This window comes from Panthera tigris, chromosome E1 (genome assembly GCF_018350195.1).
Source record: "Panthera tigris isolate Pti1 chromosome E1, P.tigris_Pti1_mat1.1, whole genome shotgun sequence".
In the NCBI taxonomy this organism is placed as follows: domain Eukaryota; kingdom Metazoa; phylum Chordata; class Mammalia; order Carnivora; family Felidae; genus Panthera; species Panthera tigris.
In genome coordinates, this window is record NC_056673.1 from 44,762,520 (window position 1) to 44,776,141 (window position 13,622).

The 13,622-nt window shown below is 39.0% G+C and overlaps 1 protein-coding gene across 4 annotated transcripts in view; it reads left to right on the forward strand.

Annotated features, from left to right (window-relative positions):
- EFCAB3 (EF-hand calcium binding domain 3) overlaps positions 1 to 13,622 on the forward strand; it is a 65,069-nt gene that overhangs the window by 12,541 nt on the left and 38,906 nt on the right. For 3 of the 4 annotated variants that reach the window (XM_007088236.3, XM_042966296.1, XM_042966295.1), the window contains 3 exons: positions 1,093 to 1,197; positions 5,544 to 5,597; positions 10,458 to 10,511. In XM_007088236.3, coding sequence (XP_007088298.2) covers positions 1,093 to 1,197; positions 5,544 to 5,597; positions 10,458 to 10,511 — 213 coding nt within the window. The remainder of the gene's footprint in view (positions 1 to 1,092; positions 1,198 to 5,543; positions 5,598 to 10,457; positions 10,512 to 13,622) is intronic. The other variant, XM_007088237.3, reaches the window with a different exon arrangement.

The window sequence follows — 13,622 nt, forward strand, 5'->3', positions numbered from 1 at the left end:
TATTGTAAATAACATCTTCATATTTTATAATTGGTAGAGAATAATATTTCCCCTTCACATATTTTTCAGTTCTTTCATATGTGTACTTTTATGGATGCTTCTGAACTTGGGCGAACAGTAGTTAATATGTGTTAACATATAAATTCCCATCATATTCTCAGTTTTCCCCCAAAGAGTTCTTCACCAAAGATCAAGAGCCAAAGAAACATTCCTTTTCTCCATGAACCCCACTCCCAGAAATTTATCCTCTGGCAATAATATAGCTGAATAAAAGTAAAAAGTCTCTACCCAAAGACCTTCAGAGAAATTTGAAACAGCCTAAATATCTAACAGTAGAGGAATGACTACATATACCCTGGCCTATTAGGCCACTGAGATATCATGTGTTGAAATTAACTAAAGATTACGTGGTAACTTGGAAATATGTTAACGACATAATATTAGGTTGGAAAAGCAGAATACAGGACGGTGTGGATATTAGATTTCCACATAGTAAAAGTACAGCCTTATTGTCAGAGTCCAGAAATGGAATATGAAAAACTACAAATCGTTTTGTGGTAGGGTAGCAGAATTCTATTTTTTCCCCTTTTATATTAATCTTTAATGTTGCTGCATTCTTTTTACAGTGAATGAGGAAAAAGTACTTCTGTGTTGAGATGAATAAAATTCTTGGAATGCATAGTGATCACAGAAGCAAGCTACAAGCAAATGTTTTCAAATGAAAATAAAATTTTTAAGACTGGTCTATAGAAACACACTGAATTTTCAAGCAGGGTAGGAGAAAGGGTAAAAATAAAGCCAAATCCTTATATGTGGCTTAATTTGCTATGGATTTTGCAATAACTCACCACTCGATTCCTGACCCATAGTGTACTTTCCTTTTTGTAGCCGCTAGAATTAAAGACACAGAACTTTTTTCTGACCCTCCTGTTAATTCTGGGCACTCGTGGGTAATAGTATATATAAGTATATATAAGTAAGTATATATAAGTATATAAGTATATATAAGTATAGTATATATAAGATAGCATTTTTCACCCTTCATAGATAGTTCTATAATATTTACATAATTTATTTCTTAATTTTTCTAAGGAGAGGTGATGGATATCCAGGACGTGGACACCTTTCTAGCCAGTGAGGGGATCGAGCTCACAGAAGACGATATGAAGGAGCTGATGCCTCATTTGACAGTTAAAGGTGAGAAAAATTCTCATCTTCCCAGAAGTGTGTCTTTGTTATCCTATATGTAAGATCCTCAGAAATGATCCTTGTCTTTTTTTTTTTTTTAAGTTTATTTATTTTGAGAGAGAGACAGACAGACAGAGATCAAGGGAGGGGCAGAGAGAGGGGGAGAGAAAGAATCCCAAGCAGGCTTCACACTCTCAGCTCACAGAGCCCAACTCAGGGTTCAGGCCCACAACTGTGAGATCAGGACCTGAGCCAAGATCAAGAGTTGGACGCTTGGGGCGCCTGGGTGGCTCAGTCGGTTAAGCGTCCGACTTCGGCTCAGGTCACGATCTCACTGTCCGTGAGTTCGAGCCCCGCGTCGGGCTCTGGGCTGACTGCTCAGAGCCTGGAGCCTGTTTCAGATTCTGTGTCTCCCTCTCTCTCTGGCCCTCCCCCGTTCATGCTCTGGGCTCGGGCTCTGGGCTGACTGCTCAGAGCCTGGAGCCTGTTTCAGATTCTGTGTCTCCCTCTCTCTCTGGCCCTCCCCCGTTCATGCTCTGTCTCTCTCTGTCTCAAAAATAAATAAACGTTTAAAAAAAAATTTTTTAAAGAGTTGGACGCTTAACCAGCTGAGCCACCCAGGCACCCCTCCCCCACTCCTTTTATTTTTTCTTTATTTTTCTCCCATCCCTTTTAAAGACCTACCTTCCCCTGGCTCTTCTGCCTGATAATTATGACCATCCACCCCTCATTCCTTTCTCAACCCTCTTTTTAATTGTCTATAGGAAGCCACTTCTGCTTCCTAGGTTCACATTCTTTGAATCCTTGCAATTGGCTTCCTCGCTCACATAGCCGTGACTCTACCAAAATAGCCCCCAGAATCCGAAATCACTAATGACTCCCTTGCCAGCTTCACTTATTCAAGGTTCCCAACGTGGGAACAACCGAGGGTTTATTTCTGTCTTCTTAGTTTTAGTTCCTTCCACCCTTTGATTATATGGCTCCCTGATCATTGCTTTAGTTACCAACTCTCTATGACAGCAGCTCTCAAATGACAGTCCAGGGACCCCTCTCTCTTGGGAGGTCCACGAGTTTGAAACTTTTTTTTTTTTTTTAGAAATGATCTGACACTTTTTTTTTTTTTAATGTTTATTTAGGTTTGAGAGAGAGAGAGCACGCGCAAGCAGGGAAGGGGCAGAGAGAGAGGGAGACACAGAATGTGAAGCAGGTTCCAGGCTCTGAGCTGTCAGCACAGAGCCCAAGGCGGGGCTTGAACCCATGAACCCGTAGGATCATGACCTGAGCCGAAGTTGGATGCTTAACTGACTGAGCCACCCAGGCACCCCAGAAACTTTAAAATAACTCTAAAACATTATTTGCCTTCATCACTCTCATTCACTCACAAGTATACAATAGCTTTTTCAATAAGCTACATGATATATCCACAGGATATACTGAAAAACCTATGAAAATATTTCTTTTCTGACTACCTGAGTCTATGAGGCCAGATTTTCTTCAACCAAAAAAACACATCTCAGCAAACTAAATTCAGAAACAGACTGAGAATCCCAGCTGTCTTCTATTAAGCCAGACATTAAAGAGATTCGCAAAAATGTAAAACAATGCTATTTTAGCTCAGGCTGCTATAACAAAAATACCATAGACTGGGTGGCTTATGAACAACAGAAATTTATTTCTCTCAGTTCTGGGGCCAGAGGTCCTGAGATCACGGTGCCAGCATGGTTGAGTTCTGGCGACAACGTTCTCCTGGGAGGCAGATTGTCAATTTCTCATGGTATCCTCCCAGGGCAGAGAGCTCAGAGCAGCAGGCTCTCTCCTGACTCAGAGGGGCACTAATCCCGTTCATGAAGGTCTGCCTTCATGATCTCATCCTATCCTAATCACCTCCTCAGAACCCAGCCCCCTAATAACATCACATTGGGGATAGGATTTTAATATATGAATTAGGGGGCTTATGGGGGGACATAAACATTCAGTCAATAACACTTCCTTTCCCACTAAATGTTAATGCTTTAATTTTTCATTTTTAACTGATACTTATTTTTTATTTAAAAGTATGTTAACAGGTTCCCTGGTGGTATAGTGGCTAGGATAAAAGTATGTTAACATGTACTGGATTTATTGCTATTTTAAAATATTTTTTAGGGGCCGCTGGGTGGCTCAGTTGGTTAAGCGTCCAACTTTGGCTCAGGTCATGATCTCATATGCTGACAGCTCAGAACCTGGAGCCTGCTTCAGTATCTGTCTCCCTCTCTGCCCTTCCCTGCTCCTACTGTCTCAAAAATAAATAAACATTTAAAAAAATGTTTTCTCATTTTTTTTAAATTTCTCAGTTTTAATATCTAATGATAATTATAACCCACATAAACCTCTGGGAGGTTATCAAAAATTTTTAAGAATTTAAAGATGCCCTGAGACCAAAATGTTTGAAAACCTTTGTTCCCTAAATTATTCTTTGTCACCGCTGTGTTTCCAGCCGCCTGTTAAATATTTCTTCCTTTTCCACCAGCATCTTAAACTTTTTTTGAAGAGTGGACTTTTTCTTAAACATCAGATGCACACAGTGAGCTAATCAAACTCCTCAGTATGGCGCACTATCATCATTGGCCCATGCAAAGACTCTTTGCGTTTCGTTTTATTATTTTCCCCTTTACCTCCTATTTCCATTCCTAGCTCCTTCCCTCCATCATAGGTACATTCTCTTTTTTATCTTTATTTTTTTGGTACTTGCAAACTTTATTCTTTTTCTTTGTCAAATTCTTACTTAAATTCTAGTTAGTTAACATATAGTGTAATATTTGTTTCAGGAGGTAAATTCTGTATTATATCTAATATATATTCTTCAATCTACCTTCCTCATGTTTATTTTAGATAGGTATGTATCCTTTTAAAAATTCAATGTGTGTGGGGGGTGCCTGGGTGGCTCAGTGGGTTAAGGTTAAACGTCCCACTTGGGCTTGGGTCATGATCTCACAGTCCATGAGTTCGAGACCTGAGTCAGGTTCTGTGCTGACAGCTCAGAGCTGGAAGCCTGCTTCAGCTTCTGTGTCTCCCTCCGTCTCTGCCCCTCTCTCTTCCCCCCGCCTCAAAAAAAAAAAAAAAAAAAAAACATTAAGAAAATGTTTTAAAAAATTCCATGTGTGTGGTATTTAATTTCCTTAAATGATATTATGCTATAAAACTCATTCTATTTTTTTAATGTTTATTTTTGAGAGAGAAATAAAGAGTGCGGGGGAAGGGCAGAGAACGAGGGAGAGAACCCCAAGTCGGTTCTGTGCTATCAGCTCACAAGCTGTGAGATCATGACCGGAGCCAAAATCAAGAGTCAGATACTTAGAGCACCTGAGTGGCTCAGTCAGTTGAGTGTCCAACTTTGGCTCAGGTCATGATCTCATGGTTCATGAGTTCGAGCCCCGCATCGGGCTCTGTGCTGACAGCTCAGAGCCTGGAGCCTACTTCGGATTCTGTGTCTCATTCTCTCTCTGTGCCTCCCCCACTTGCACTCTGTCTCTCAAAAATAAATAAAAATGTTAAAAAAAAAAAAAAGAGGTACTTAACCAACTGAGCCACCCTAGTGCCCCTATTCCTTTTTTTTCAAACCAACATTTTTAACAGCCTTATTGAAATATACTTCACATACCAAACAATTTATCCATTAAAGTATATAATTCGACGGTTTTTAGTATTCACAGATAGGGGCAGCTATCACCACAGTCATTCTAGAACATTTTCATCACCTAAAAAAGGTGCTATGTGTATGCAGAAGGTGCTAAGGGAGGATTTAGCCAAGGCTGGGGTTTCCTGGAGAGACCCTAAGCTGAACAAGTGCGGGAAGATGGTTCTAGCCAGAGAAGCACACTCTGTATCCGTAAGAGGACAAATACACACCTCACATGTATTCATTCTCAAGAAGTACTTGTTAGAAGAAAACACACAGCAGCTCCTTCTCTCCCTATTCCAACTCTGAGCACTTGGCCAACGTATTCTCTTCATATCTTTGTTTCTAAAATAACATAGATCTGAGTCTGGAAAAGATGCTGCCAGAGTTGAGCCCTGGTTCTTTTTATAATACCCCTTTTCCGCCTGTCACCTTTGGAGTGTCAGACCTTGAAAGACAGGAGAGAGGAGCTGTGTTGAAGACATAGAGAGTTTTGTGTCACTGAAGAGTTTTCCTTTGCTCCATCCTCACCGGAGGGGAAAATGAATCCAAGTCCCAAGCAAACCAGTCTCTCTAGTCCTTCTAACTCACGGACAAAGTTCCAGGCTACCATGTCATTTTAATCACTTCACAACTTTTATCAGTTTTTATGAGTTTTTATGTGACTTTCTCTGTATCCGATTCAAATGTTTTACAGGAAATGGGAAGGTTAGAGTGCCTTCAATAATGGCGGGCCTGAAGAAGTTTAAACGTGAGTGGAAATTTATGATTCAATTTATAAAAAGGGATAATCTGGTGCTATGCATCTGTTTTTACATGTGTTTCTTTGGTTATAAAAGTAATACATATTCATTATAGAAAAGTTCTGTTTTTCATTATCGAAAGTTTCTATAATGAAAAAATGAAAGAATGAAAAAGGGAAATGTTAATAATTCTTAATTGTATCACCCAATGATAATCTATAATTTTTCTCACCCCCAATTTTATTTCCTTATACACACACTTTTTGTGCATTTAGCTTTAAAGTCATACTTTCAAAGTATTTTTCCATTTTCTTATTAATATTAAAATTTTACCTATTGATCATGATCTCACAGTTTGTGGGTTCAAGCCCTGAGTCAGGCTCTGCACTGACAGCATGGAGCCTGCTTGAGATTCTTACTCTTTCTCTCTCTCTCTCTCTCTCTCTCTCTGACCCTCCCCCATTCGCTCATGCTCTCTTTCTCAAAAATAAATAAATAAAAATTTTCAAAAAATCTTACCTACTGATTGGTATGTCTAATGACCTAAAATTCCTTTTTAGATGCCTGTGAAATTTAGCATATAACCTTAGTACATTTTGTTTGCAGGTCTCTTAGCATATTAATTTTTTTGTTTGTTTATTTTGAGAGAGACAGAAACAGTGCAAGTGGGGGAGGGGCAGAGAGAGAGGGGAAGAGAGAGACTCTCAAGCAGGTTCCGCGCTGCCAGCCCAAAATCCAAGACGTGTGGCTTGAACTCATGAAACCATGAGATCATGACCTGAGCCAAAACCAAGAGTCAGACACTTAACCGACTGAGCCACCCAGGCACCCCAGCATATTTATTTCTAAAATAAGTTTTCCAATGCTAAATGCCACAGTCTGTACTTACTTAGAAAATAGTAAGTGGTAAGTTTGAAAACGATGCTATGAAACTTTCCAGGAGAGGAAAGGTAAAACTTGTCTTCGGTCCCCTTGCCCCCACACACAACCTCAATCTGTACTTCTTCAATAATTTTGATTTGCTCTCTGCGCCAGCATTCTTCAATGAGAACGATTTTGTAAAAATTGATGTCTTTGAAAGCCTGATTGTGTTTCAAAAAGAATTTAAGAATAATTTAAGGTATTTTATGTAAGTATCTACAAAATGAATCTTAATAAGAGAAGATAAATTTGAATTCTAGACACCCACACTTAACATTTCCAAACGAGTCCTGTTGTATTTTACTATTTATAAAAGAAAAAAAATCCTCCGAATAGGTCCCATTCTATCCCATATATTGCTGTTTCTGTCGCTGATGCCAGAAAACTTTCAAAAATGTCTGTCTGGTAGTTTTTAATCCCAGCATTTAAAATCCCGATGCTGAATTTAGAGATACAGAAGCAATCCTCTAGATCATGTATAATAAGATCAGTGTTCATCAATAAGCATTTATTCAGTCCCCAAGCACTGTAAAAAAAGAAAGAAATTCAGCAATGAAAAGGGACAAAGTTCCTGCTTTTAGCAAGACTGGTTTTTGAGTATAGTATGTGCTCAATAAATGCTTCTTGATTGACTAATAAAGGTTCTAGTCTCCTGCTTTCTTGATAATTGAAGATTCACTAACCTTAGCAGCTGTATTGAGGTCATTCTCATAATACCCCTCCCAATCTGGGCCACTCTGAAGAAGTAGTTATGTAAAACTATGTAAAACCCCAGGGCACACGAGGGAGTTCTGCAAATCAGCCTTTCGCAAAGCTAAGAAAGCACAGCTTCCCAGCCCCCCTGCTTACTTTTCCATTCTTCTTCTTTCTCCTCTTTCATTTCTTCTTTTTCCCTGTTCTTCTCTTTTCCCTGTCTCTATAAGGGATTACGTTTCTTTCATCCTGCTTCCACTTGTTTTCCTAGTAGTGTTGCCTTTTTTTTCTTTCCTTCTAGTCTCTATCACACATAAATGTTTCACATGCCCATCCTGCTGTCCCACTGCTTTCTTCACTACGTAAGCCCATTCCAAAGTATATTTTATTCTGTGAAGTCCACAGTCCTTTAAAGAAAATGTAGACATTTAAAAGTACGTTTCCTCATTTTAGAAATTTCCAACAGTAGTGTCTATTCCACAAATTCCCCAAATATTACTACTCAATGTCTGCTTCTTTTTTTTTAATTTGGAGTTTTGTTTTATTTATTATTAAGCTTTTTATCTTAATCCCAAAGTAGTTAACACAGAGTGTTATATTAGTTTCAGGTATACAATATAGCAGTTCAACAGTTCTATACATTCCTCAATGCTCATCATGATAAGTGCACTCTTTTCTTTCAACTTTTTATTTAAATTCTAGTTAGTTAACATATAGTTGTAATAATGATTCCAGGAATAAAATTCAGTGATTCATCACTTACATATAACACCCAGTGCTCATCACAAGTGCCCTCCTTAATGCCCATCACCAATTTAGCCCATCCCCCACCCCTCCAGCAACCCTCAGTTTGTTCTCTGTGTTTAAGAGTCTTTTATGGTTTTCCTCCCTCTCTGTTTTTATCTTATTTGTCCTTCCCTTCCCCTGTGTTCATCTGTTGTGTTTCTTAAATTCAACATATGAGTGATATCATATGGTATTTGTCTTTTTCTGACTTATTTCGCTTAGCCTAATGCACTCTAGCTCCTTCCACATCATTTGCAAATGCCAGGATTTCATTCTTTTTGATGACTAATATTCTGTTATATATATATATATATATATATATATATATATATATATATATATATATATATCTCACATCTTCTCTATCCATTCATCAGTCAATAGACGTTTGGGTTCTTTCCATAATTTGGCTATTATAGATAATGCTGCTATAAATATTGGGGTTCATGTGCCCCTTCAAATCAGTATTTTTGTCTCCTTTGGGTAAATACCTAGTAGTGTAATTGCTGGGCCATAGGGTAGTTCTACTTTTAATTTTTTGAGGAACCTCCATACTGTTTTCCATATCCACTTCTTAAGTTTCCTTTATAGATGTCAGTATTAAGGGAACAGATTTTATTTCTGAACATTGTATTGACATTTCTGTACATTCAAATACATACTACTTATGATTAAAGTTTTTACTTACAAATTTCTGATGACTAGATACACTCGTTGTTTAGATAATGGCACTTTTTACACGTGTCTTTTCTCTCCAGTTCCCATTTCGCCATTTCTAATTTTCTCAGGAATAAAAGCAAATTTCAGTTACTAAGCAAAACAACATGAAAATGACCCTTCTGTATGAACAACTTCAAGACCTGCTAATACTTACATCACTTGATGGTGAACATTCAAAATTCTACTCTGGCCTGCGATGCTGTTTGGGTTGTAGGGTTCTGAATGAGAATTTCTAAAACCCTACTTATTAGGGCTATAGAAAACCTCTAATATACATTTAAGAAAAAAACCTGCTGTGCACAAATAAAGTCTGCCTCTTGACAGAAACAAATCTTCCACGTCACATTCCCAACCAGAATGGCGCCACATGCAGCCTCCCACAATGGAACTAGATGCCTCTACCAAACTGATGTCTAGGCAGGGAAAAGAAGCAAGCAATAGAGGGGAGAAGGATGAGGGGGAAGGGAAGGAATAAAGATGTTTGGTAGGGTTTTTTAATCCCACATCTGTGTCTTGTGTCAGTATTAATCTCTCCCTTCTCATAGAGAAAATACATCTACTTGATGGGTACTGCCTTCTCCAGGATAAATTACCCTGTATAGCCTTCACAGCCTAAAAATGTGCTACCAAAACCTTTTTCATGTTCCCATAACCTGCAACTGACCTTTCCTGGTATTAAAATAGTGCATTATTGGCTTTATCTGGCCAAACTAGACCAAACTTGGAGAATTGAGCCATTATATCCAGCACTTTTCTCCTGATTTAAGCTCCTTGTGTATAGAAACCCGACATTGTGGGGTGGGGAGGGGAGAATTGAATCAGTACTCTTAAAGTACTTGTTCGGTTGTCGTTCTGGCCAGAGGTTGGGGTAGGGCAAGGGGAGGAGATTTTGTAGTTAATATTATAACAAATATTTTGTGCATGCAGTTCACAGGAGAATTCACTAGAAAGAAATATCCATGCCATTAAAAGGTATATACTTGGTGAACAGTTCAGAACCAAAGCACGAATGAAAATGAAACAGGGAGCAGGCCATCCCCCTCGAGTCAACAAATTTGCAAAACCTGTTCACTTCTTTTCACCCTGAAAGATGATGAATGAACAGTCTTGCCTTCAGTGTTAACTCTATAATGCTTTTCAAAAAAAATTTTCTGGAGTTTGATCCATTGAGGCACCAAAAGAGGCAGTATGAACCAAGAGGTGTATCACCAACTGGGGATGAAGGGGTGCACTTGTGATCAGCACCGGGTGATGTGTGGAGGTGTGGAGTCTCACCATATTGTACACCTGAATCTAATAGAACTCTGTATGTTAACTAACTGGAATTTAAAAAACATTTTTTTTAATTTTATTTATTTTTGATAGAGACAGAGCACAAGTGGGGGAGGGGCAGAGAGAGAAGGAGACGCAGAATCCGAAATAGGGTGCAGTCTCCGAGCTCCGAGCTGTCAGCACAGAGCCCAACGCAGGGCTCGAACTCACAAATTGCAAGATCATGACCTGAGCCGAAGTCGGACACTCGACCGACTGAGCCACCCAGGCGCCCCTATTAACTAACTAGAATTTGAATCAAACCTTTTGAGAAATACAAGAGATGTATCACCTGTAACTGACATTTTCTTCACTTCCCCACTCATCGAAGGAAAAATTAGAAGAAAATTATAATAGCCTACTACGCTACTTTTCAAAACATCAGAAATGTAAATAATTTTGATTTTTAATCTTGTCTTTAATCTTAATCCTATAAGCAAAAGGACTCGCGCCACTACACAAGTTGATGAAAACTGAACACGATGCTACAGGTGAGTGTGAGGCCTGGTGTGAAGGAATTTAGTACTTTGACTCCTGTATTTCAATCCCATAGTCCTTTCCCCTCATAGTTTTGTCAGTTACTACCCTCCGTCTACTTCTTGCTAGGTGACTGTACTCCATCATCTCTCCAGTTGTTTTTCTGAGCTCCTTTTGCTTTCATAGTCCATACCACACTGCATCGCATGTGACTATCAGATATTTTACATTGTTTTCTAATGGGTTCATTTGTGATGAATTTGTTTTTATCTCTGGTTACCTGGTACCTTATTTGATGCAATTTACAGCACAATTACATAAAGCAGGTGTTCCTAACTCTGCCACTGAAGAGATTAATTCAACTCATTGGCCTTTAGTGTCCTTATCAGTAAAATGAAAAAGGTGAATCAGGGGGCCTGGGTGGCTCAGTCAGATAAGCATCTGACTTTGATTTCGGCTCAGGTCATGATCTCACATTTTATGAGTTGGAGCCTCACGTTGGGCTCTGTGCTGACAGCACTGAGTCTGCTTGGGTTTCTCTCTCTCCTCTCTCTGCCCCTCCCCAAGTCGCACTCATCCTCTCCTCTCCCTCCCTCTCTCCTCTCTCCCTCCCTTCCTCTCTCAAAATAAATAAACTGTAAAAAAAGAAACTGTAAAAAAAATATGAACACTTTTAAAAAATGAAAAAGGTGAGTTAGATTAAGATCCATTCATTCTCTTTTAGCTGCAAAATTCAAACTTTGGTGGTTGAAAGGATACCATCAAGAAAACGAAAAGACAAGCCACAGAATAGGAAAAAATGTTTGTAAATTATATATCTGATAAGTGTCTAGTATCCAAGACCTATATAAAGAGCCCTTATAACTCAACAATAAAAAGACAAATAACCCAACTTTAAAAACAGGCAAAAGATCTAAATAGATATTTCTCAAAAGAAGATATGAAAATGACTAATAAACATGAAAAGATGTTCAACATCATATGTCATTAAAGAAATGCAAATCAGGGGCACCTGGGTAGCTTAGTCGGTTAAGCGTCCAACTTCGGCTCAGGTCATGACCTCACGGTTCCTGAGTTCAAGCCCCGCATCAGGCTCTGTGCTGACAGCTCAGAGCCTGGAACCTGCTTCAGATTCTGTGTCTCCCTCTCTCTCTGCCCCTCCCCTGCTCGCACTCTGTTTCTCTCCCTCTCTCTCTCTCAGGAAATGAATAAACATTAAAAAAAAAATGTTTTTTAATGCAAATCAAAACCACAAGATACCACTTCACACCCACTTGGATGACTATAATAAAAAAGAGACTTACAAGTGTTAATGAGGGTATGGAGAAATTGAAGTCGTCATATATTGCTGGTGGGAATATAAAATGGCGCAGCTGCTGTGCAAAACAATTTGGCAGTCCCCAAAATGTGAAACCTAGTTACCATATGACCCAGCAATTCCACTCCATGGGAGAGACCCAAGAGAAATGGAAACTTATGTCCACACAAGAACTTATACAAGAGTGTTCATAGAAACATGACTCATAATAGTCAAAAAGTAAAGACAATCCAAATGCCCATCAACTGATAAATGGATATACAAAATGTGGCCTATCTGCACAGCTATAATCGTTCAGCCATAAAAAGGAATGATGCATGGATACATGTCACAACATTGATGAACCTTGAAAACATTACACAAAGTGAAAGAAGCCACATAAAAAGGCCACATATTAATATTATTCTGTCTAAATTAAATGTCAGGAATAGGCAAATTGATAGAGATGGAAGACAGATTAGTGGTTACCTACAGGCAACCAAGGGGAACATGGGAGTAGCTGCTAGAGGTACAGGGTTTCTTTCTAGGTGATGAAACTTTTTTGGAAGTAGATAGTAGATGGTTGTGCAACTTTGTGAATACACTAGAAACCACTGAACTCAGACTTTTAAAACAGTAAGTTTTGTGGTACGTGAACTATATTTTAATTTTTTAAAAAGTATAGGAATGACCCAAAAAAAATCTGCTAAAAAAACACACGAATACCAAATCTGCACCTGTATACTTGTCAAGCTCTTTAAGTGGAAAAAGTAAACAAGAGGTGGCCCCAAATATAAGTCCTAGCCCGAAAGCACTTTCCATCTATCCAGTGTACCTATCTGTGGAACCCAGCTTATATCCTGGGACCATAAGCCCCACAGATAAATATACACCAGCCTACCAGGTCTAAACCACCTAGGATAGGCCCACAAGTAAATTAAGTGAAATGAGCCCTTCATCCCATTTGGTTCTGGCTAGATGACTATTGGTGTAACTAAATTTAACACATGCCTGCCTCCTGGGATATTTAGTTTCTTGTGTATACCACCCTATTAATTTTGATGACTTCTGTCACAGATCATGAAAAGTTGAATTTGGATGAATTTGTCCCACTTGTCTGTCAGCTAGGCATACCTAGCTGGGTAGGCATACCATTTTTTTAAGACTTTATTCTCTGTCCCTAGCAAATAGTAGGTATCTGCTGAAGGGATGAATGGATGCATGTATCCATTCATTTAAACTATCAGTTAGTGTCAACCATGTGCAAGCATTGTTCTACGTGCTGAGGACAAAAATCCCTACCCTCATGGAACTTACACTCTAGTAAAGTAAAGAGATGTATGCAAAAAACAAATATGATAATAGTATGACAGAGATTACAGATTAAAAATAGAGCAAGGGAAGAGGGTATAAGGAATGCTGGAAGTGAGGGAAGGTAAGCAAGAAAGGCCTTGCTGAAAAGGACATTTGAGCAAGAAAATAAGGAGGTAAGGGTGTAAGCCATGAATAATCTAGGGCAAGAACACTCCATGCAGAGGGCAGAGCAAGTGTAAATGCCTTTATACAAAGGCATGCTTGCAGTATTTGAGAAAAAGCAAATTAGCCATTCTGGCTAAAACAGAGTGAGCAAGGGCAGTATAGGAAGACATAAAGTCATAGAACTAGGAGACAGGACCATCACATTCAGGCACGTAGGCTCTGCAGTGCACAATTCCAGGACTCCGCAATGACATGTTCCAATGGCAGGGTTGGGGGAACAGGTGCAGGTAGTTACAGATCATATAAGCCTTGAAGGGCATTGTAAAGGTTGGATTTTTACCCTGAGTGA